Source organism: Pteronotus mesoamericanus, unplaced genomic scaffold (genome assembly GCF_021234165.1).
Source record: "Pteronotus mesoamericanus isolate MK-2021 breed Mesoamerican mustached bat unplaced genomic scaffold, CSHL_Meso_final contig_347, whole genome shotgun sequence".
Taxonomy (NCBI): domain Eukaryota; kingdom Metazoa; phylum Chordata; class Mammalia; order Chiroptera; family Mormoopidae; genus Pteronotus; species Pteronotus mesoamericanus.
In genome coordinates this window covers 13,254,686-13,277,301 of record NW_026555137.1, presented here as the reverse complement: position 1 = coordinate 13,277,301, position 22,616 = coordinate 13,254,686, and the positions used below count along the sequence as shown (strand labels likewise).

Here is a 22,616-nt window from a genome sequence, read left to right as displayed (position 1 = left end):
GTTGATGGATTGATGGGTTTTTTAAATTTATCCATTCGTTCCAAAGGATGCACAGAGCCCTTCCTTGGAAGGGAAACACTTCTCACAATAGTGAGATAGGAAAGAACTGTGGGAGGGAAGCCAGTGATACGCAAACAACACAGGTCCAACATCTAGTTCACGCTGCGGCTGGAGAGGCAAGATACTGCATGAAACTCCTTTCTCCTTCTTTGGAGAAGCTCTAGAGCTTTGACCAAGCCTGGCCCCAAGTTGTCACTCATTAACTAGTTTCTTCAATGATAGAATTAATAAATGAATCCAGAAACCAATGAACCAATGACGAAAGGTCTTAGAAACCACTACGCAAAATACAATAGAATTCATCAAGGGCTCTGGGAATTCAGAGGCAAGCAACAGGCCATGTGGAAATCAAAACAGAGAAGCTGTGGAAGATGATATAGGACTTGAACAAGCACCTAAAAAACAGGTAGACTTTAGACGAGAAGGCGGGACGGGTGGACTTTAGACTAGAGAAGGAGGCAGCAGAATTCATAGTAGGATTGGGGGAGGGCGCAGGGGAGGAAGCGGTGGGTAACCCTCCTGCCTGAGCTGGGAAGATGGGCTTCCTGAGGAAACAGAAGCAATAAAGCGTTTTCAAAGTAACTCAGTTACTGACAACCCTTTTCTAACCACCAGTTCACAACAAAGGCAGCTGGGAAAGTGCCCTGCCCCCAAACCTTCTCAGCCATGTCAGGTCGCTAGGGCGTGGCCCTCCCCACAGGCCCAACTTCCCCAAACTTTGAGTACTGATGCCACACCTTCAAGAAAGGGGGCCCCCCAGGACCCCGGGTCTGTATACATTTACGAAATCAATTGTTTCTTCTCATATACCAGTTGAAATGCCTCTCTCTGATTATACCTCAAATTTTTCCAAAATTACTAAGTAAATAATATGAGAGTCTTGAGACCGTCATTCAGTATCCTGCCTCTGCCCCTTCTTTGGACACATTAAGTAAACGGTAACTTGCTAGTTATCATATCACTGAGGTTCACAAACTGATTACTAGGTAATTACTGTTGGTTCCATCTGATATGGTAGGGGGAGGACCCAACCTTTGATTAAACAAACATTATTTTTAACTCTTTCCTGGCGTAAAAATAGATGCCAATTTTGAAAAATGTTTTCTAAACCTGGGAAAGCCCATCTCCGGGAAGAAAGCTTCCCGTCAGGGACAATGTCCAGGTTTGCAGACACAAAGGTGACATCTGTTAGCAGAGCCTTTTTCTTTATAAGTCTGAAGGGGGCCTGGGGGCGTGCGAGACAGCCCCTCACCTCCCTGAGAGGGAACTTGCTAAAGGATTCTGCGGTAGCAGCTACTGAGCTTGCATGTCGTTGACTTGAGTGACTCTATGAGTAACGTCTGACCTCATCTCTTCCACTACATAAATAACAGGACCACTAAACGCTCTTTTCCCAGAGCCTGGCACAGCGCCACGTAATGGGAGCTGATCAATAAGTATTTGTTGAGTGAATCAATGCATCGGTGGCACTGCAGTGGGCTTTGGCGTCAGACAGCTCTGGCTTTCTTTGTTTACTGTCTGTGTGAGCTTAAATGTGTAATTTCACATCTTCCACAAATTCAGGATAGTAATAAACTCTCAGGACTCTTGTGAGTGTTACATGAAATAACATATAGAAAATGCCCGGTAGGTAACAGAGGTTAGCTGAGGGCTGGTTCTTTCCTATCCCCTACTTGCTGGGTGCAGTTGCTCTCCTTCAAAACTGTTTTAGCTATTTTAGTGTCCTTGCCTGTCCAAGTAAACTTTATTTTATTTTATTTTTAATTAAATTTATTGGTCAATAAAATTGCATTAAGTTTCTTTCAAGTGTACAGTTTTAATACACTTTAGAATAAGTTTATCCTTGTCTACAAAAAGTCATGCTAGAAAGTTGTACTGAGTAAAACAATTGGAGAAGTATCACTTTTACTATGTTGAGTCTTTCAGTCCACGGCATGGCGTCTCTCAGGTCTCCTTTGGTTCCTTTCTTCAGGATTTTGTAGTTTTCAGCGTACAGAGCTGTACACGTCTCATGAGATTTATACTTAATATTTATTTCTTTTAGCCACTGTAAACAGTTGTGTTTTCAATTTTGTTTCCAATGTTTTATTGGAAGTATAGAAATGTAATTATTTTTTATATGTTGCCCTTGTATCCTGTGATCTTATGAATAACAGTTATTAGTTCTAGTTTATTTGTAGATTCCTTAGGACTTTTTACATAGCCAATGATGTCACTTGCAAATAGGGACAATTTTCTTCCTTTCCAGTTGACGTGCCTTTTATTTCCTTTTCTTGTCTAACTGCACTGGACAGGACTTCTAGCGCTACGTTGACTAGGAGTCATGAGAGCAACATCCTTGCTTTTTTCCTCATTTTAAGAAGAAATCAGTCTTTCACCATTAAGTATGATGTTAGCTGTGGGTCTTTTCAGATGTTCCTCATCAGGCTGAGAAAGTTCTTTCATGGTTTCTTAAGAAATTTTCCCATCGATGGGCAGATTTTATCAGGTTTTTGACTATACTCTCGTATTTTATAGAATTCTGGTTTGATCCACAAGATGTTCTGTAATACCAAAAAATTGCTGAGAACATTGACAAAATAAATCTTATATATTTGTTTCTGAAGTCAGCATGTTGAATACTAACTCTGGGGAACTTTGTTGCAATGCATCTGTTACTCATTTACCTTAGTTCACCTTCTGAATCAGCGCAATAAAACATTCTGTTATTACAGTTTAATTTCAGTGCCCTGGGGGGTCTAACCGCAGTGGTTTATGAGCCAGCATTACTTAATGAAAGTGGCTGCAATTTCCCTAAATAAGAGTCAGGAGGATGCCCAAATCTCCCCAAATTGTTTTTTGTTTACTCTAATCATATTATGTTTTCAGGTCTTTTTTTAAAAAAAAGGAAAATGTTTAAGGTTTCCTGGTCTAATCCCACATGGAAGGATTTTACTTGGGGCACATCTGAGGAAGAATTGTCTAAGAAGGCAACTAAAAATGTACATGTATATATTTTCAAGGAGATGGAAGTTTTGGCTGCTCACAGTGGACAGAACAAAGGTTGTGGGGTGTTGGCTGTGGGTGCAGAGGCGATGGCTAGTTTAACGTCGGTTCATAGTTCTCACATTCAGAATTGGTGTGTGAATCTATTTTTTTCTTTTTAAACTGAATGTTTTGGGGTGACATAGGTTAATAAAAGTGGGTACTTGGTGATGCTTATGAATCTATTTTTTCAGCCCAACTTAAATAAAATGCCCAAAATAAAAAAATAAAAAAAAATCTGACTGCAAACTACATTTTCTTAGGTGCTTGAAAGATGGTAACTAATCAGAGGAAGTGAGATTTGGTGTTCCTTACATACGTGGTGGAGGAATTCTGTAAATATGCACAAGGACGGCTCTGGGGCCACTCCCAGACGGCCTTCCGATCCTGCCGGGGGCTCCCGCTTAGACTCTGTGGGCTGTTGTGCGTTCCTCTGAAAATGTTCTTCTGGCGTGGCCAGCGCATGGCGACCTGGGGCTGCGGTGCCGATTCGGAGTTCGTAGCCTCTGAGCAACCACCCTGTCATCAAAGGTACACTTGCTGTTGTCTTGGTCAGGAGCACACGTGTCCCAAATGTCTTGCATTCTTCTCTCCAGCTTGTTGCTGCTGCAGAGCTCCGTCGTGTCGGCTCAGGTTTTCTCTTTGGTTCTTTCTTCCTTTCTTTTTGGTTTATAATCATACCAGTGCTAAAAGCAAAAACACATTACATAATGAACAGGCTCTACTGGATTGCCACACTGTTCTGTTATAATGTAATCTTGTTTGAACTGTTTCCAGTTGCTTAAAAAACAGAGGTGAAATGAAGCAGCTAACTGGCCTGTGCACAATGAGTCCAGTTTGGGCTATAAAAGGGGAGAGAGGGAGGCATCACACCCTTCGTCCAATCCCCTCTTCCTCCTGGTTCCTGCTTCTTTCGGGTCATCCCAGTTTTATTTTGGCTGATGGTCTGGTTGTCCTGTGGTTCTTTCAATACTTTCAATATAACAATTGCAGTTAAGATCAAAGTTTCTGCAGCCAAGTGGTTTCACTCCTGCTTCTTCAGTGGCTTTGTACGGGTTACTTCACTTCTCAGTACTTCCTGTTGGCAAAATAGTGGTAATACTTCGCAAGGTTGCTAGGAGGTCAATGTGCATTAACACACATCACCTAATGCCTAATAGATGCTCACACGTAGAACACCTATCTCTCTTCTCAAAGGCCTTTTTAGATGGCAGAACACTCACATGTACATTATTGCCTCGCTTAACCCTCCAGGCAGGTACTGTGATTGTCAGGGGCCGCAGTACATTTGGGCAGTTATAACAAATCATCATAAATGGGTGTTTTATAAACAACAGGCATTTGTTTCCCATGGCTCTGGAAGATGAACTTCTTGCTGTGACCTTGCACGGTGGGACGAGGGCTAGGGATTCCCCTTAGGTGCCTTTTATAAGGACACTAATCCCATGCAAGACGAGTCCACCCTCATGACCTAATCACCTTTCAAAGGGCCCGCCTCCTAATACCATTCATCACATTGGGGTTAGGGTTTCAGCATATGAATTTCAGAAGGGACATGTACCTGCAGCCACAGGTCATGTGGGTCTCAATCCAGTGTGTTCCTGCTACGCTGTTTGCCCCGTTCATGTTCACCAGAGGCTCAGATATCTTTGTACGATCTTGCACCACACAATGATGTCTTGGTCAATGATGGACTATATACATGATGGTGGTCCCATAAGATCATAATGTCCTACCACCTAGTGACATTGTGGCACAATGCATTACTCACATGGTTGCGACGATGCCTGCTGTGTACAAGTCTAGTTCATACAGTTACAGTGCTGGGCTGTACCATCACGCCTGTATAAGTACACTCTATGATGTTTGTACAACAAAATCACCTCACCATGTGTTTCTCAGAACATATCCCTGTTGTTAGGCTGTGTATAACTGTATATGTATAATACATACACGTACTACGACATTTGTAAGGAGCACAAAAGGTAAACTGCAAGTGAGCAAAAAGTAAGGTTTTCTCCCTCTTTTGTCCCCCAGACACTCAGTTTCCCTCCCTGTTGTTGATGCTTTCAAGCGCATATTTAGAGGTAGTGGTTTTCTGTGACAAGTCTTCTTCTCCAGTAGATAATCATATGCAATATGAAATTTTGTACCAGAAAAAATATATATATTTAAGTTCAGGGTCAGTACAGAAAAGAGGAGGGGTTTGATGTAGATACTGAGATGCTCACAAAATCATTGGGAGGGCTGGAGAGGCAGACTCTGGGGAAGGTCTCCAAGAAGGTTCTAGAACATCTCCATAAACTGAACCATCATGGAAGCAGCTACTTATGCCCTAATCAGGAAGCTGCTTCCAGGACAACTGAATTAAAAAACCTGTTCCCAAAGCCACCACCACTGCCACTGCAGCCACCTCTCCCCACTCACAAACACAGGGCTCAGCTGCCGCCTTCCATGCAATTGTTTCTTGACACTTCCAACGCCGGAGATTGAGCAATGGAGTTCCGCTGCAAAAAAACGCATGCCCTATCTTCACACTCCAGCTTGCCAGTAGAAAAAGTTAAAACAGCAAGAAATGGCCTCAATCTCATTTCCACCTTCCAGGTCTCATTCAAGTATAGCTGATTGGAGAAATCTAATTCATATCAGAACTCTAGCTGCAAGGGAATCTGGAAAATGTAGTGCTCAGCCTGAAAGTTTGTGCAGTGGGAAAGCACCCTAACAAGCATGAGAAGGGAAGCTAAGTGCCCAACTGACACAGTTGTTGTTGTTGTTGTTGTTTTAAAGAAAAGCATATCTGAATGCATTGGCTTATGCTTGCCTTTTTTTTTTTTCCTCCTTTACTAGTCTATTTCTTAAAATAGTCTAGCAGAAGCTATGGATAGATAGTCTGCTACTTCCAAGAAGGTCTTTGTAGTTCTAGATAGCTCACACCTGGGGATGTGTATAAATTTGCTGTGTGACCCTTCGCGTTTTTCCCCCAGAATCCCATGCATCATGTCTGCCATCCAGCTACGAGAATTCGTTGACCGCCGCCCAGAGATCCCACCCAGGTAACGTTCTTCCAGGTGCAGACAGGGCCCTGGGGAACTGGAATCGCTCCCCCTGCTGCTCTGTGATTGGCAGGCGGCTGCTGCCAGAGGGGTCCAGTGATGTTTCTTTGGATTTAGTTGCTAAAAAGAGAAAGACAAATCCCACACTCAAGGCAGAATCCAAGCGAACATGCAACTCCAAATTCCCAAAGGACTGAAGGATATTGGTTTTTCCTGGGAAGGGCTTTAGCAGGAAGAATGGGGGGCCATTTTCACTGCCTAGACTCAAGCAGCTCTAATGCTTCTGCCATGTGGGGGGTAACTGCACAGGCAGAAACTAGGGACGAGTTTCGCCCTTTCTCCAAGTTCATCCATGGCCTAGGAATAACAAGCCCTAGGCATGTTTTATTGCCCTAGATTCATCTTGCTGGGAGAGATTGTATAACAATCTATAAGTTGTTATACACCCTTCCTTCACCACCAGCTATGGGATCTGCAGAGATTTACAAGCTATGAAACTGGGGCACACAGCAAGTGGCTTTGGGGTCAGCCCCCTGCAGTCCCGTTCACTTCATGGGATTGAGCAAGCCTCATGTTTACTCTAGTATTTAGTTCATTTTAACAATATTTAGTCAACAAAGATAAGGTTTTTTTTCTTCCAGAAATTACTGAAGAAGGGAGAGAGGTAAGGGAAGGATGCTTGGTTCCTAGATATTTTTAAGAGTCCCTTTCCCTCTGCGAGGCCACAAGAGGAGGAAGCAGGGTGGATCCCAGTGTCTCCTGATTTCTGTCTCCCACAGGCCTTGGGTCTTTCTATATGTGCGTGAGGTCTGTTTTGTCCACAGTTGGGCGTATTTAACTGTGGTCTCGTCTCCTGGGGAAACGGAAACAAACTTCCCTTTGTGGTTGTTGCCTAGGACTCACGGAACCAAGTCAGTCCCTGGGCCTGGCCTGAGCCAGCCCGTGGGGAGCCTGAGAATTTTGGTGGGACATGGCGTGACAGGCACTGAAGTCCCACGGCTGGGTTCTCTGTGGTCATTCATCAGGGCCCCACAAGGAGGTAGACTGGGCGCCCCGCCTTCAGTATTCCCTTTGGAGCAAGGTCTTGTCTACTTTCTACGTTGGCCACAAGAGTGGGTCCAACCCATCAGCAAGCTCCTCAATCCTGCCACCAGGATAGATCGCCCATGGGAATGACTTTCGCCATCTCCATCGCCACCACGTGGTTGAGACGGCCACACTGATCTATATGAGCCACCATGCCTGTCCCTGCGAGCTACTCTCCAGAGCAAGCTTCGTGAAATGCAAATCAGATCAAAGCCACCGCCTCCTTGCATAAAACCCTCGTAATCATTGCATTTTGCATAAAACCCAAACTCGTTGCCAGGCCTACAAAGCCTTCCATAGGCTGGCCGACCGCTCCCCCAAGTCCCATTGTCTCTCTTCCATTCCTTCAATAGGCCACACGCTTTCATAGCTCAGGGCTTTGGGACGTGTTCCTTCTCCCTGGGTTGCCTGCCCCTACCCTGGCCTGCCCTGTCTTAACCAGCCCCATGGCACCCAGCGGGCCTAGCTCATTGTCAGCTGCTCAGAGAGCTCTTCCTTGACACCCCTGGGCAGAGAAGGTCTTTGTCTGCCCACCTCTCCTCTTCTGTTATTCCCCATCTCACACTCTTTGGAAACAGGACGCCATGGCCATTATCACAACTTACTTTATTTCTTGTTGGTCTCACCCACTGGACTAATAGTTAACATTCATGCAGCTCTATTCTGTGGCAAGCATGGTGCTAAGTGCATATGAGCTTATTTAATCTTCCCAACAACTGTGAGGTACAGACGAGGAGGGACAACTAAGGCACGGAGTGGTTAAGCGACACCCCAAGACCCCATAGCCAGTAAGTAATTGGCAGCGGTAGGATTTGAACCCACCCCTTGTCTCTTTTTTTTTTTTTTTTTTTGGGTGTTCGGGGGCCGGGGTAGGGCCTTTGAGCATTTCATTTTTGTGCTGACCCCAAGCTACAGGCGTGTCACCCAGGGGCAGGGCCGGGTATCATATTGGTGTGTAGAGTCCAGGATGCTCGCAAAAAGATCACTTCTGGTGGAATGCACTCAGGATGGGGTAGAAGAGAAACGAAGAAAGAATCTGCGTGGGTGGTAAAAACATTGATTTTGAAGCTGTCTCTGAGAGGTCCAGAGGCCGCTCCAGGGGCAGCGCAACACCTGACGCAGACGGGGCACCTTGGGCAGCAGGGTGTGCCCAAGTGTCTCGTTGACCCTCTGCAACCACTAGCAAGATGACGACATGGCCGCCATGCTACCGAAGCATGCCCCCTGCTTCCTGAGAGACACCGCGGAGGCGGTTGAGGCGGTTGACTCTGGGAGACGAAGGGCCCCGCGTGGTGGTCTTCATCTTCCATTTTTAGAAGCTCATGACCTTACTGAGCCACTTCTTCCCCCTGAGCCTCAGTTTCCTGACTGGGGCCCCACCAACGACACTGTGTGTGATTAGTTGCCTGAGTACGGCTTTCCTCACCAGATTATAAACTCTGGAGTGGAGAGAAGATATTTATCTTCACTATATCCCTAGCTCCCTGCAAACACACCACAGTATGTGCTTTATTGAATTGAAAAAATGCACAGGTGTTGGTCAAATACATTGAGTGTTTGTTTTATTGAATCGAAAGCAGCTTCCAGCTAACACTATTGTGTCTTTATTTCTTTTCCTTTTCCTTTTGTACAATACATCTACTTCCTGTCTGCCCATAGGTCAGGGAATCACGGAGTTCATACAAAAATAGCGCTGAGCTCTTTGGAAAAAAGTAATCATATATACCTATAGGTGATTCTGGAAGCAATATGGGGTTGAGAGGTTTGATTCGTGGCTCTGGAGTTTATTAGATGGGTAATGTTAGAAAGTCCCCTTAACCTCTCTGAGCCTCAGTCTCCTCTTCCACAACCAGGTGTTAATATTTACCTGGCAAGGTGAGGTCATCTCTGCAGAGACACGTTGTAAAGCAGCAGGAGGCACAGGTAGTAGTGACCATGCAGAATTTTCATAGTAAGAATTATATTAGAATTTTCATAATAAGAATGATATTAGAATTTTCATAATAAGAATTATACTAGAATTCTCATAGTACAAATTACATTAGAATTTTCATAGTAAGAATTATATTGCATAGTCACAGTGACACAGCTACCTTGGGCCATGGGGCCAGGCTGTTGAGGGACAAGCACTCCTGACCGCCCCTGTGGGTATTGAATTTTGTCTGTGGCTGAGCCCAGATCCTGCTCCAGTTACATCCACCCTCCCAGGGGACAGGTTTACTCTTGTCTGAACTGAACACTTCACCTCCCAGAAGCAAGCTGTCCAGGACGGCTAAATAATATATGGTGAAATCAGACACAGGCGGACTCCTGCTCCCATCCAAGCAGAAGCAAAAGCCTTTCTACAACTGATACAAGAATCTTTTTCTTTCTTTTTTATTGAATTTATTGGGGTGACATTGGTTAATGAAATTACATAGGTTTCGGGTTACAATTCTGTAATACGCCATCTGTATGTTGTGTTGTGTCTTTATCACCCCAAGTCAAGTCTCCTCCCATCACTATTTATCCTCCTGTGCCCTCCTCTACTTCCCCCACCTATGATTCAAGAATCCTGAAAGCCAAGTCCATCCTTCGATGGGAGTGCCAGGCAGGGCCCCTTGGCCAGGCCTGGAGAGCCAGCGCGCGCTTTTCTAGTCATTCACCATTTTGGCCACATCCGCTCCACCTTGGGAGAGGGCGGGGGCTGACTGACATTCCCGCTTAGGACATAAAAGTTCTCTTCCAAAAACCTCTTCGTTGGAAGCCTTCTTCCCAACGAGGTGAAGGCCACATAGGAGAGGCTGGAAAGTCGGAGTCGGAGGCGAAGTGCGCCGTTCTTCATTCCCCAGACCTGCTTCCCTGGCCAGCCCCCCACCTGCTTAAACACGCCCCACTCTCTGTTCTGGAGCCAAAACCTGCCAAGAGACTCTCCCAAGGGACGGATGGTGGTGCTGGTGAAAGGTTCTTCCATCCTCAAAACAGCTCGTACAGACGTCTCATAAGGAGCAGTGCGAGGTTACTGCCTCTATTCAGCAGGTGTTTGTTGTGTGCACCCTACTGAAGAATCCGTGGTCTAGGCGGTGTTTGGACAAATAGCCTAGCAACCGTGAGAAGCCAGCGCCGTTTTGGAAATATCTGTTGGAGTCGAATGCACTGCAGCATGGCCCTGGGGTACCCATTGCAACAACAGTGCTCCAGAAACTGGACGGGCGCCTAAGAAAGCGAGGTGTCCACGCCCGTGCATTCAGACATGTCATTTGTTCCCTATTACTGTGCCAGTTCCTCTCTCTTCTTATGACTTAACCCCCCCATGTTATTTACTATCCAGGGCTCGGTCATATTATCCCAACCACTGGACAGGCCCAGACAGCCTGTGGGTTTTCTGAAAATCGGAGCTCCCTGAGGTCCTGCGAGCATAGACAAACAGACGCGCCCTGCTCACAGCACTTGCCTTTCATACCAGTAAACAGCCAGGACTTATTGGTCCCCACACGCTCCGCTCTGATCGTCAGTCTGTGCAAGTCTTGACTTCTGAAATTGCCCTCAGCTGGCACCTCTTCGCCATCCTATTTGCCTGTCCAAACCCTAGACACCTGGCTCTCTTCTCAATCCATTGACCTTTATTTAGATCACGATTTCAACACATAGTGAGCATGTTGAGGACAAGAACTGCTTCTGAGTCAGCCAGAACCTCGCAGGGAGCACAGGGTAGATTGTATGCATTCGATACAGGAAGTTTGGGCTGGAGGCATAGTTTAAGTTTCCATTTATTATCCAACACGTACTGGTGAGCTACTTCATGCAAACCTGTGCGCTGCCTTCCGCTGACTCTCCCTCTTGAATCCTTACGGCGCCCACTGAGTGCTCAAAATCTGCAGGGGGTCTCAAAACACCGCACATGTCACACATTCTACAAAGTCATCCTCCCTACAATGCCGTCTTCCTGTGTGCCCTCTCTTGGGGACGGCAGCATTCTCCCCGGTGCCTGAAGCCTATGCTTGTCTTGGCACCCCAGCTCCCCATCCTTTCCCTCAGCCCTCCCCCCACCCTCCCCAACACAGAGCTCACAGCTCTGCCGTGTCTCACCTCAGTCACTCTAATCGTCTCCTAACCCGTCTTTCTACTTCGAGTCAGATTGTCCTCGAATTTGTTTTCCTCCACCACCTGCAGAAACCGTTCTAAAATAAAACTTGTCTTATGTCATTTATCTTTAAAAATATCCTATAACTCTGACCAGTGTGGCCCAGTAGATTGAGTGCTGGCCTGTGAATCAAAAGGTCATTGGTTTGATTGCCAGTCGGGGCACATGCCTGGGTTGCGGGCCAGGTCCCTGGTTGGGGGAGGGCGAGAGGCAGCCTAATGATGTTTCCCTCACACGTCAGTGTTGCTCTCCCTCTCTTTCTCTCTGCCTTCTCCTCTCTCTAAAAATGAATAAATAAAATATTTACCCAAAAGAAAAAAAATCCTACAAAGATTCCCTATCACCTACATTGGTGCTTGTCAACAGTTCAGATGCAACAGTCCCTTTTTTATATAACAAATATTTCGTGAGTGTCCCTACCGCTCTTCGACATAAAATCTATAAATAACAGAAGGCAAGTACACATAGTTTTAAAACGTCCGTAGAACGCACAACTACAATCTAAAAGGAAGAGTAATTCATCCTAAAATGAGACGTATTTCAAAACGTAAGGCCTGGGCGCCCCTCCCCCAGCCCCCTCTCCCCGCGCGGCTGCGTTTCCGCCCTGCGCACCCGGCCGCCCATCATGCCCCGGAAGCGCTTCCGGCCCTTCTTCACCTGATGGTTCTGGTTTGCGCGTCACGCCTTCCTCCCGACCCAGCCCTTTCGACTCACAAGGCCATCGCAGTGTTTCTTCATTTTTAGCCCCAATATGCTTAAAATGAGCAGATTGCTTTTTAAAAAAAAAAATAACTTGTGAAAATTCGTAAATATATCCAAAGTAGAAAAAATAGTATAAGAAACCCCCATTTTTCTTTTCTTTAAGACACCCCCCATTTTTCAATTCCCACTTTTCAACAATTTTCGACATTTGCCCCACTGGTTTTAAAAACCATCTTTTTATTTTTTTCCTGATATTTTGAACTTCATACCTGAACTGTCAAATATTTCCTTATGATTCCTGAAAATTGAATCCTGAAAAATGGATGAAAAAGGCACTCCTATGAAGAAGGTCCGAGAGTATTCAGCAAAAGGAATATAGTCAATAACATTGTAGTAACTATGAGTGGTGCCCAGTGGGTCCTGGGCTTATCGGGGAGATCATTTCATAACTTATATAAATGTCTAATCACTATGCTAGACGCCTGAAAGTAATATAACATTTAATGTCACCTGTAATGGAAATAAATAGATAAAAGTACATCTTGAAACAAAACATAAATTGATTCATTAAAAGTGGAAAAAGAAATCCAAGGGGTGCTGTGCCAGGCAGTGGGGACAAAGACCAAAGACCGCAGCCGGTGTTCTTTTGTACAGAATGAATTGTAATCGTTGCTCTTCCCCACCCCTTTCCTCCTCCGCCAGCGTGTTCATTGGCCGCCAAGGGAAGGACCTGCAGGGCTACCTCCCTGCGCAGCTGCTGAGGGTCCATCTTGACTACAGTGCGAAGAAACCTCCCAGGTGAGACTCCTCCCGAAGTCTTCATTCTCAAAAATTACACTAAAGTTAGAATGATCAATTTTTTAAAATAGGAATCACATTTTCTAATAATACAAATGAGAACAATAATAATTATTATGTAATGAACACAAAAAGTTTAAAAGGTAATACACTAAATTAACTTACTTGTGAGTGGTGAGATTATTGGTATTTGCATTTTTTTTTTTGTTTATTGTCCAGATTTTCTCTAAAGAACATATATTTTTCTTATAATCAGCACTCAATGTGGGTGTTTATTAAATTATCTAAGACATTTAAACATCACGAGTTTTGAGTTCCAACTTAGCCAAATAAGTTAACCTTTCTGAGTCTCCATTTCCTTCTCAGTAAAATCACAAATTTGGCCTAAATGGTTTCTGCCTTTATGGATGTAATTTTAACAAAAACAAAGGTACTTCAATGCTGTATTCTAGTTTGCAGAGACTGGAAACCACAGTAGTTATAAGTAGCAATTTGAGTAACTTAGGAAATGTTTGATCTTGGACAATTTTCATCCCTTCTCTGGGTCTCAGTTTTCTTATCTGTTAAACAAAATAAATTGATATAAGATCCCAGAGCATAGTAGGCACTGAACATATGATTGCTATTACTTTGAGTTTATCTGGTATATTTACAAATTTCCCTTTCTCTCTTAATTGGGTTCAATATAGTCAACTCCTGGTTATCCTCCATGTAAATAAAGATAAGGGAGCCATGGCATCTGTAAAGCAGCGTAGAGTCCACATTGAATAGATGACCAAACTGGAAGTAGTTCTAAAGGTCATTCTGGTCCAAGTAGATGAGTAAGATGCAGCCCAGGGGAGCAACACATCTCGCTTGAGGTCCAGCTGGTTAGTGTAAAAGCAGGGACTGGAGTCAACCCACATTTTCTGATTTCCAGTTCAAAGCCCTTTGTTTCAACTCAAATATGTACTCTGCCAGAGGGCAGACAAGAAAGGAGGGGACAGACCCCCACTGCCAGGCCGCTCACAGCCAGCTCCACAGGGCACCGTCCACGTGGGTTCTGTGGATTCCGGCGATCCCCCCAACTCCCCACCTTGCACCCAAACGTCAGCCCTCCCACCGCAGGACGGCTCAGCCAAAGGGAAGCTTGACCTACTGTTTCGGCTCTGATGAGACTCGTGCCTGCCCAGGATTAGCCTCAAGGGAAAACTGAGTGCAAATGTCTATCAATGGCTTTATTAAGAACTCTAGGGAAGAATAACAAGGAAAAGCAAAGCCAAAAATAATTTTTTTTTAATTCAAAAAACAGAATACAATGCAGTTCTTTGAACCAATCCTAACTTCAGTTTTTGTAGTCATGGTATAAAACTTGATAGGTCCCTGGTGGCTTACTCTCTCCAGATACATTCCTCTACCAACATAATTTGTTCAGGATTAGAGACTCTCCTTTGAGGGAAAGTCCTGTCTTCAGAAGGACACCAATGGAGAATATTCTGGTTCCACGGAAACACCCAAAGCAAAGGCAGTCTAGCAGGATTAGCTCTATCAGCAAATGCAGCAGGATTAGCTTTAACAGCGATCAGCAGGATCTGGCTCAGAAGCAAGCAGTGAGCACAGAAGTGACTAGACTGATAATGAAGGCCACACAGAACCCAAACTCACAAGATTCTACTGGCAAGTCCATCAGACAACTCCTGTTTTGATTGACAATGGGAGCCAAGCTTTTGTAAGGAAAGGAGTGTTCCCGCCCACCATTTAAACACAGCCACTTGAAAGGACCAAGTACCTATTAAGCATGAAATAAGATAAAGTAGAAGAAGTGGGTGGGAATTCCTGGTGCTTCCCCATGTCTCCCCACCCAGCGCCTGTTCCCCCCTAAACGGCACACATATGGTCGGATTATGTTCTTGCTTTTTCTGAACTTTAGTCAAGCTACTCCACGGCTGCTAATGTCCTCTCTTTAAAGAAGGCTCGTTACAATCAAGCGTTTACCCAAGTGTGTAAACATCATGTGTTCTGACTAAGCAGTTTCAGTCACCTCGTTTAAGTAAGAATCACGGTGATACCGCCAAGCAAGACTATGTCTTACTACCAAATGATTGGATTCTGATGTTCCTAAAGCTCCCCAACATTGACTATTTTTACACCTATTCTAAAGCTCACCTCATCTATTTTATAATTTAAAAATACACATTTATTAAAATATTTAGAAAACATTTATAATCAAAAAATTAAAAACTGAAAAACACTTATAATGTCCTCACCTGGAGACAGATAATCATGCAGAATCTTCCAGATCTACATAAAATAGGATGTGATAGGATTTTGAAACTCCTTTTTTCCAGTTTTATTGAGATATAGTTGACATATTACATTGTATTAGTTTAAGGTATATAACAATGATTTGATATATATGCCATAATGAGTTTAGTTAATATTCGTCACCTCATATAACTACAAATTATCTTTCTTGTCATGAAAAGTTTTAAGATATACTCTCTTAACAGCTTCTTCACCCCCAACTCTACCTCTGGCAACTACTATTTTATTCTCTGTTCCTATGAACTTGATGTTTTTAGGTTCCACATATAAGTGCAATCATACAGTATCTGTCTTTTACTTATTTCACTTACCATAATGCCCTCAAAGTCCATCCAAGTTGTCACAAATGGCAGAATTTTCTCCTTTTTATGGCTGAATAGTATTTCATACTTTTTAATATCTATTTATATCCATTGACAGGTGAATGGATAAAGAAGATGTAGTACATATTTCTATAGCATCACTTTTAACGTTGGCACAGTATCCCTGTATATGTATCATTTTCTAAGTAATTTGAGTGTTTTTTTCCCATGAAGATTGTTTCCACTCCTTTTATTGTCATGGAAATATTTGATGAGCACTGTTAGAGCTGTCTTTGTCGACATCCCTAATTTCTGGAGTTGCTGGGACAAAACATATGTACATTTTGAAGGTAGTAACAGCCATCTCCAATTGTCCTCAAACGAGTTGCACAGTGGATGTATATGTGCACAGAGCTATTTCACATTACATTTTAGTTCTTCTTTACTTTCACTCTCACGGGGTGTTCATCTGAGTCGGGGTACAAGACAGTTACAACTGATCCCAGGTTCATCAGACACCAGTATGCACCAGAGTGGTTGGTCTGCTCAAAAGAAAGCATTGGTTCCTTGAGGAACAAGACAGCAGAGAAAAATTTCAGTAGGAAAGGGCATGGGGAAGACCGAGGGTACGGGGAGCAGACCCAGTGGAAGATTAGGTGCAGGCTGAGAGAGGAGAGGGCTGCAAAGGAGGAACAGGGAATGGATCCCTGAGCCACCTCCTGACAACTCGGGTAGGGCTGGCCCTGGACCTGGGAGTTTGGCCAACACTGTCTTGGTAGCCTCCTGGCTACTTGGTGGGAATGGATTTCAGCCGATGAGAAAATGGAATGCTTTTCTTCAACAGGGTGTTCAGCAAGCTCTTTCTATTTTCACTTAGACCCCTCACAGACTTGGCAATTCCTCCCGAGAGAAGAAGTCAATGTCAGCCTCAACTAGACCAGCAAACCCTCATTCGGTATATTTGTTTCCGAAGACATTCAAAGCCTGCCGAACCGTGGTATAAAGAAACCACTTACCAAAGAGACTATTCTCTCCCGTTTTACAAGATTGGTAAGTCAGGTCATGCTGTTATTCTTTGAAGTCAACCTTGCCTGGGTCACAGAGAAGCAACCGTGTCTGGGACCAGTCAAGATCGGGGGAGGGGCAAGCGTGGGCATGTATGTGTCCAGGCACATGAAGACTCTAGAAGACGGTCCCAAGGGCTGCTTCCTCCTTTCCTAGCTCCCTGTGCCGACTTCAAGAATGAAAATGCATAACCGTCCTTGGTAGAAAGCAGGTGCAAGTCTGCTTGCTCCTCACATATTGTTGAGGAAACTTGATTTCCTCACTCTCCTATTTTAAATGGTTTTATGGCCATGATTTGACATTTGGCAACATCTTTAAAAATTCTAAATTCCCTATGTAGCACTTCTCTGCGCAGCACAATGTGCCAGCGGGATAAGGGACCGGGCAATGGGCCGGAGGAGCAGGATGCAGACCCAGGACATCTCAGACCCAGAATTCAGACACAGGCCAAGCTCTGCACTTGACCTTGAAACAAGATGACCTCTGTCACAACTGAGAGTCTCGTGTACTACTATTTGGCTAGTAATTTTATTTAATCACTTTCTATTCACTTTTAAAAAATTAAAAAAACTTCTAGAAGGAAGGGGAGTTTGAGAAGGAACTTCTCTTCCTTCTTTTGTTGCCTGAGAAAAGATCTCAGCCCCTGACGGATGCCAGTGCGGGGCCGGGACTCAGGTCCCGGGGTCGGGGGGGGGCACAAACAACAGCTATTAGGAAGAGGAGGAACAGAACAGGACCAGGCAGAGTTGGGGGAACTGGGAAGGGACCGGGGTGGCAATAGACGAAGCTGCGTTGGGGACGGCGATTGGCCAGCAGAGTTTGGGATAAGAGGGCCAAGCTGGGTTCTGGGAGGTGATGGAGGGAGCGGCTCGGGGGTGGGGAGGAGGCTGGGGTCTGCGTCGTTTGGGGAAGGAGATCCTGGGAAGAGGTGCAGGGTGGTAGCAGTTGGGGTCCCATCGGAGGCCTCAGGAAGGTGGCCGTCCTAGAAGCTGGGGTGGGGTGTGGGTGGAGGTGTGGAGGAAGGAGGTATGAGGTTTGGGAGAACAGAAGCTGCCAGGGCTGAGGAGCAGGTGGAAAGGAGAGAGGTGGGCAGGGCCGCTCCCTGGAGAGCTCCTGTCCCCACAGGACAGGCTCCGTGGTTTGTCTTTTCAACCCTGACCCAGCGTGAAATCTGCATCCTTGAAATGGGAGCATCTACGCGGGTCTCTGGTTTCCAAAGTGATAGATAGTAAACCGGACCGTTCTTCCTCTACTAGGAGGAAGTCTTGTTAGAAAGACGGACACAAAAGGTTTTTCCCTTCCTTATAATTCTTTCCAAACCTATAGAACCAGGTGAATGGTTAGCAAAGCAGTTAAATATTTACCCTCTACTATGCCCCTGGCATTGGGCCAGGTGCCACGGGAGGAGGCGGAGGGAAGTCCAGGCCATGACCTTGGCCCCAGGGAGCTCACCTTCTAATCGGGAAGGTGAGGCAGCCATGGGCTCATCAGAGGACAGTTAAGCACCAAGTAGGGGAAAAAGGTTCACAGCTGAGATCACTGGGGCCTGCGACACAACAGCCGGGGGAGCAGCAGGCACCCGCGGGGACCGAGCTGGGCCTGACAGGTACGGTGTGCCTGGTGGAGAAGAAACGGGGGCACCGCTCATGGGGACAATGCAACTAGACGCATGGGTGGGAGTAAGGATGGTGAGGTACGGGGAGCCGGGCGGACTCCAGCGTTGAGGACAGCGGCCTGCGGGGCGAGGCAGAAGGCGGAGATGGGAAGTGAGATGCACGTCGGCGGAGTAGGAAATGCCTGGACCGGAGGAAGGCGCACAGCCAGCCGGGAAGCGGTGTGAACGCGGACTGCACAAGGCCCGGACACCGGGCGCGAGAATCGGGGCGGCCACCTTGGAAACTGGCAACCGTCCGGTCACGGTGGGATGCCCCCGTGAGGATCTGGACGCTGGGCCGCCTGCTGGGGGTCCAGGGACCCGGGGAGACAAGCCAGCTGCTGCCCTGGAGCTGGCGCTCTGGTGGGACACATTGAACAGAACCAAGAACATTTTTTAAGAAATTAGAGATGGTAGTGGGGCTGTATGGGAACTGCGCAAGGCGATGAGCATGGTTTAGGGAGGTAACTTTTTTAAAAAATTGTTTTTATTTGTTAATATTTAGAGAAAGAGGAAGGGAGGGAGAAAAAGAGGGAGAGAAGCACTAATGTGAGAGAGAAGCGTCGGTCGGCTGCCTCTCGCAGGTGCCCCTGACCGGAGACCTGGCCCCCTCGGGCAGTCGAACCGGTGACCTTTCCCTCGGTGGACCGGCGCGCAACCAGCCGAGTCACGCAGCGCAGGGCCGGGAGGGAGCTTCTCCCAGTGCCGTCAGGAGGGCCTCCCTGCTACCTCCGCTGAGCCCCGGGAAGGAAGACGGAACCGCCAAAGGCAAGAGGAACGGTTAGGGTGGAAGCTTGAGAGCTGGGGGGGGGTTGGCTTGTGTAAGGGGAGAGAGGAGGTCAGGGTGGCGTGGCGGGCGGTCGGGGACGGCACGGGCACGGTGCTCGGATTCTCTTCTCGGATCAAGGGGAGGGGTTTTGAGCAGAGACACGATGTGTCTGTCGCCCCCCGCTGCTTGGTCAGACGCTGTTTGCAGAGGAACAGGAGGGAGGCCACGCGCCGCGCCAGGAAGCCCTTTCGTCGTTCAGACCAGAGATGATGGCGCTGGGCCCCGCAGGGAAGACGGACAGGAAGGAATGGATTCCAGGCGGATTCTGGAGGCGACAGCCGTTGGCCTCAATGATAGACTTGATGTCGAGCGCATCTGTGTTCCTTCCTCCGTAGTCCTTCCGTGAAGAACGAAAGCCTGCCTGCAGGCCAGTCCGTGTGCCAGGGTCTGGCAGACACGAAACGGCTCCGTGCAGGGCGCTTCGCCGGGAGGCAGCGCAGAAATACATTTCGGCGGCCGTAGAAGCCCTGGGGCCGAGTCGGCCTGAGAGGTCCCGGGCTCCCTGAGGCAGCCGAGGCCAGGGTGGGCGCGCAGGGGCCCCCCGAGAGGAGCACGCGAAAGAACTAAACAGAAATAACAATAAGAGCCTGCTGGCTCCCGCAATCAGCGAGGGCGGAGCAGGGTGTGGCCGGAGCTGGCAAGGTCAAGGGCTTTCCAGGCCATTTTCAGGTTTGGGCCTCCTGTCTGAGGTTAATGGAAAACTACTGAAAGGTTTGAAGGCAAGTGGAGCGGGCAGGATTAAAACTGTGGAGGAGAAAGGGGGGGCACGGGGGAGCGGAGCGAGACCAGGTTGGGTGCGGAGGCAGGAGGCAATGGCCGTGGTCAGGCTAAAGGTTCTCGCCCTCCGCGCCTTCACTTTTAAAAACCCACACGCCCAGGCAGGACGTACCCCGTATGGATTCAGTGAGACTCTCCTGGGGGGCGGGCGGGCGGGGCTGGGGCGGACACAGGCATCCGTAATTTCTAGAACTCCCCAGGTAATTCCACCGCGCAGCCAAGTTTAGCAACCAGTCGGTGGGAGCAGGGTCCGCCAGAGACTTAACAGAGAAATGTTACCAGTCTGGGCATGGACAGAGAAAAGAGCAGGGACCGAACTAAGCATTTGTTTAAATCAAGAAGCTGACTCCTTGGAGTCTCTAGAAGGGCTTTACTATTAAGTTTATGAAGGTGTAAGCTTTTGACTAATCTTTGCGATCAGGTGTAAGGACAAAGCATGTCTAGATGAGCAATGACTTGCTTTTTATGTTCAGTTCTTATTTGGGAATTGTTGAACAGATTATAGATTATTATAATCTATAGACCATAACATAGATTATAATATTATTTTATATATAATACAATCATATTATAACATCATATATTATTATTATCGTGGTGATTGGTTAAGAAATTCTTTCTAGGCACCTACGGACTCATCTATTGATTTGGGAAGCATTTATTAAGCCCCGACTCTGTGAGACACAGCGGAAGATAGGAAGACCGTTCTCTGGGAACTCACACCCTAGGCGGCCCCTCATATGAAGCTGCCCCTCATATGAAGCTGCCCTTGTATCACTAACCCTGGTGCCAAATAATTCAAACAACTCACTCTTCCAAAATAGTTTTATTTTGCACTTGTAGCAATGTGACCCTTATATTCTTTGACCTTCGGTTTTCTCACTTGCAGAAAGAATAAAAACAGCTATGTGCCTTGTACAATTGAGATATTCATATAAATAATTTAGAATTACTGAAGCTTACAATGACTAAACCTTCAAAAATGTTTGCTGTTATTCTTGATCAAGAATGAATGTGTCATAATAAATATATTTTTAAGAAACCTAAAACAACAGAATTGCATTGTATACTGGGATTAAGTTCTAAAATGAATGCATAAGGTAATTATCACATATAATCAAAGTTATCCTTGAAAAATCTCTTAAATGTTCAAAGTGGTAACATTAAATGATAATAAATCATTAAAGTCTTTAGAATACATGGGATTTCTCAGCAAATGGGCTGAGTTTTCTCCATGGTTCTCAATTCATTCATTTTATTTTTCAACGACTTTCAGAGAAGTCACCACCACAAATCCACATGAATGGTAATTTCACTTTGTCAAATGATAAGGGGATTTTTAAAAAATCATTTCACACGTTCTTTCCACCCCCAAACCTGTATAATGTATTTCAGGCTTGATAGCACCCACAGTCTGCAGGCATATATACTCACTAAACAGAGTGTCCGAAGGAACCCTCAGCCCCGAGTTTGTCGTGTGTTCTGAGAACCTTTACCGTTGAGTTCTCCTGGTTAAATATGGGTATAATTCAGCTCCATTGTAACTCCTACAATGAGGGTCACTAAGGCTGTTGGGCAGGATTCCTCTCACTTCTAAGCTACTTTATTGTATTTCCCTGGAATCCTCCGTAATCCTCAAGGTCAGAGTTGCTGTTTAATTAAATCTGCAACAAGCCTTGAGAAGTTGTGTGGTTACTAATGGCAACATAGAGGGTCATGCAATTAAAAGGGATTTTAAAAATCCTCCCGAGATGGTATTTCTGGTCATACTCCCTGGGTTAATGAAATGTTATGCATTCTTCATATCAAGAAATGCTTATTTCTTTAGATGCTTTTGAAGTGCTATGGGAGGTGGAGTAGAACTGTGAACAGATTAGGGATTTAGAGGCTTGATAATCCTGGGTCAGATGTGGGCCCCTCCTCTTCCCAGTCCAGTAAATTTGGGCAAATCAGTTCCTCTCTTTGAGGTGATGGTAATGTCAGTGGGCCTCCCAGGGTTACTGAGAACATTACAGTTAATGTAAGCAAAACACCCAATACAGGGCACGGCGGTGTACATGTAACGTTCTGTTACAATGTTGTCATAGAAACGGTTTGGTCTTGGGTGTAGCATGATCATTGTGATCGACGCAAACACTCCTTGAACCCTGCAGTTTTGATAAGCAGAACTGCTAGCAGTACAAACGAGGATATAAAATATGACAGAACTCCAGTGGGTATGAACTTAGGGATGGTAACGACTGCAGTTTGATACAGAGAGGATGCAAAGTGGCTCATTTAAAATGTAACGCTTAAAGGGTTTTTGGGGGGGGGTGTCTAGAATTTATGTGATTTATTTTATTTATATTTTTGCATAATTCAATAAATATGAATCAGAGATTGAGCCACACCTTTCGACTAACCTTTTTTTCATACCTTTACATCATATTCCTTTCTCGTAAATCCCATCCATTCTTTTGTTATCATACACAATTGTTGAAATGACAGTGGGTTAAAATTTAGAAGAGTCTTAAAATAAATGATTCATTTGTTTCATTCCAGATTGGGACCAGAAATTAGCCACGGTCTCGTCGAATCCTAGACCACTTGCTGCGTCGCTGCCAGAGTTCTGCTGTCACCGAAAGAGGTGGTGCTGACGTGACAGCTTTCAAACCGAGTTACTGTGGCGACCCAACAAAACATGTGGCATCCTTAGGTGACTCTTTCGATTAAAATGATGATAGCAGAACTGCTTTTAATTTAAGTGTGTATCCAGATGGCTCCCACCCTAAAATATTTGCATAAATTGCAAATTCTTTGCAGATTAAGTTCGTTGACCTGGGGCAGGGAATGAAGACCG

The 22,616-nt window shown here is 45.7% G+C and overlaps 1 protein-coding gene across 1 annotated transcript; it reads left to right on the top strand.

Annotated features, from left to right (window-relative positions):
• The first annotated feature begins 358 nt into the window (after positions 1-358).
• Positions 359-22,609, top strand: SPMIP3 (sperm microtubule inner protein 3). Its single transcript, XM_054576471.1, has 5 exons — positions 359-466; positions 6,069-6,137; positions 12,751-12,846; positions 16,330-16,502; positions 22,319-22,609. Exons 2-5 carry the CDS (start codon positions 6,082-6,084, stop codon positions 22,411-22,413), a joined length of 420 nt encoding a protein of 139 aa, XP_054432446.1. The 5' UTR covers positions 359-466; positions 6,069-6,081; the 3' UTR covers positions 22,414-22,609.
• Positions 22,610-22,616: the final 7 nt, after the last annotated feature.

Coding starts and splice junctions, on each gene's coding strand:
- SPMIP3 (XM_054576471.1), top strand. CDS start 6,082: ATGTCTGCCATCCAGCTACGAGAATTCGTTGACCGCCGCCCAGAGATC. Junction 6,138..12,750: donor CGCCCAGAGATCCCACCCAG/GTAACGTTCTTC, acceptor CTCCTCCGCCAG/CGTGTTCATTGGCCGCCAAG. Junction 12,847..16,329: donor AGTGCGAAGAAACCTCCCAG/GTGAGACTCCTC, acceptor ATTTTCACTTAG/ACCCCTCACAGACTTGGCAA.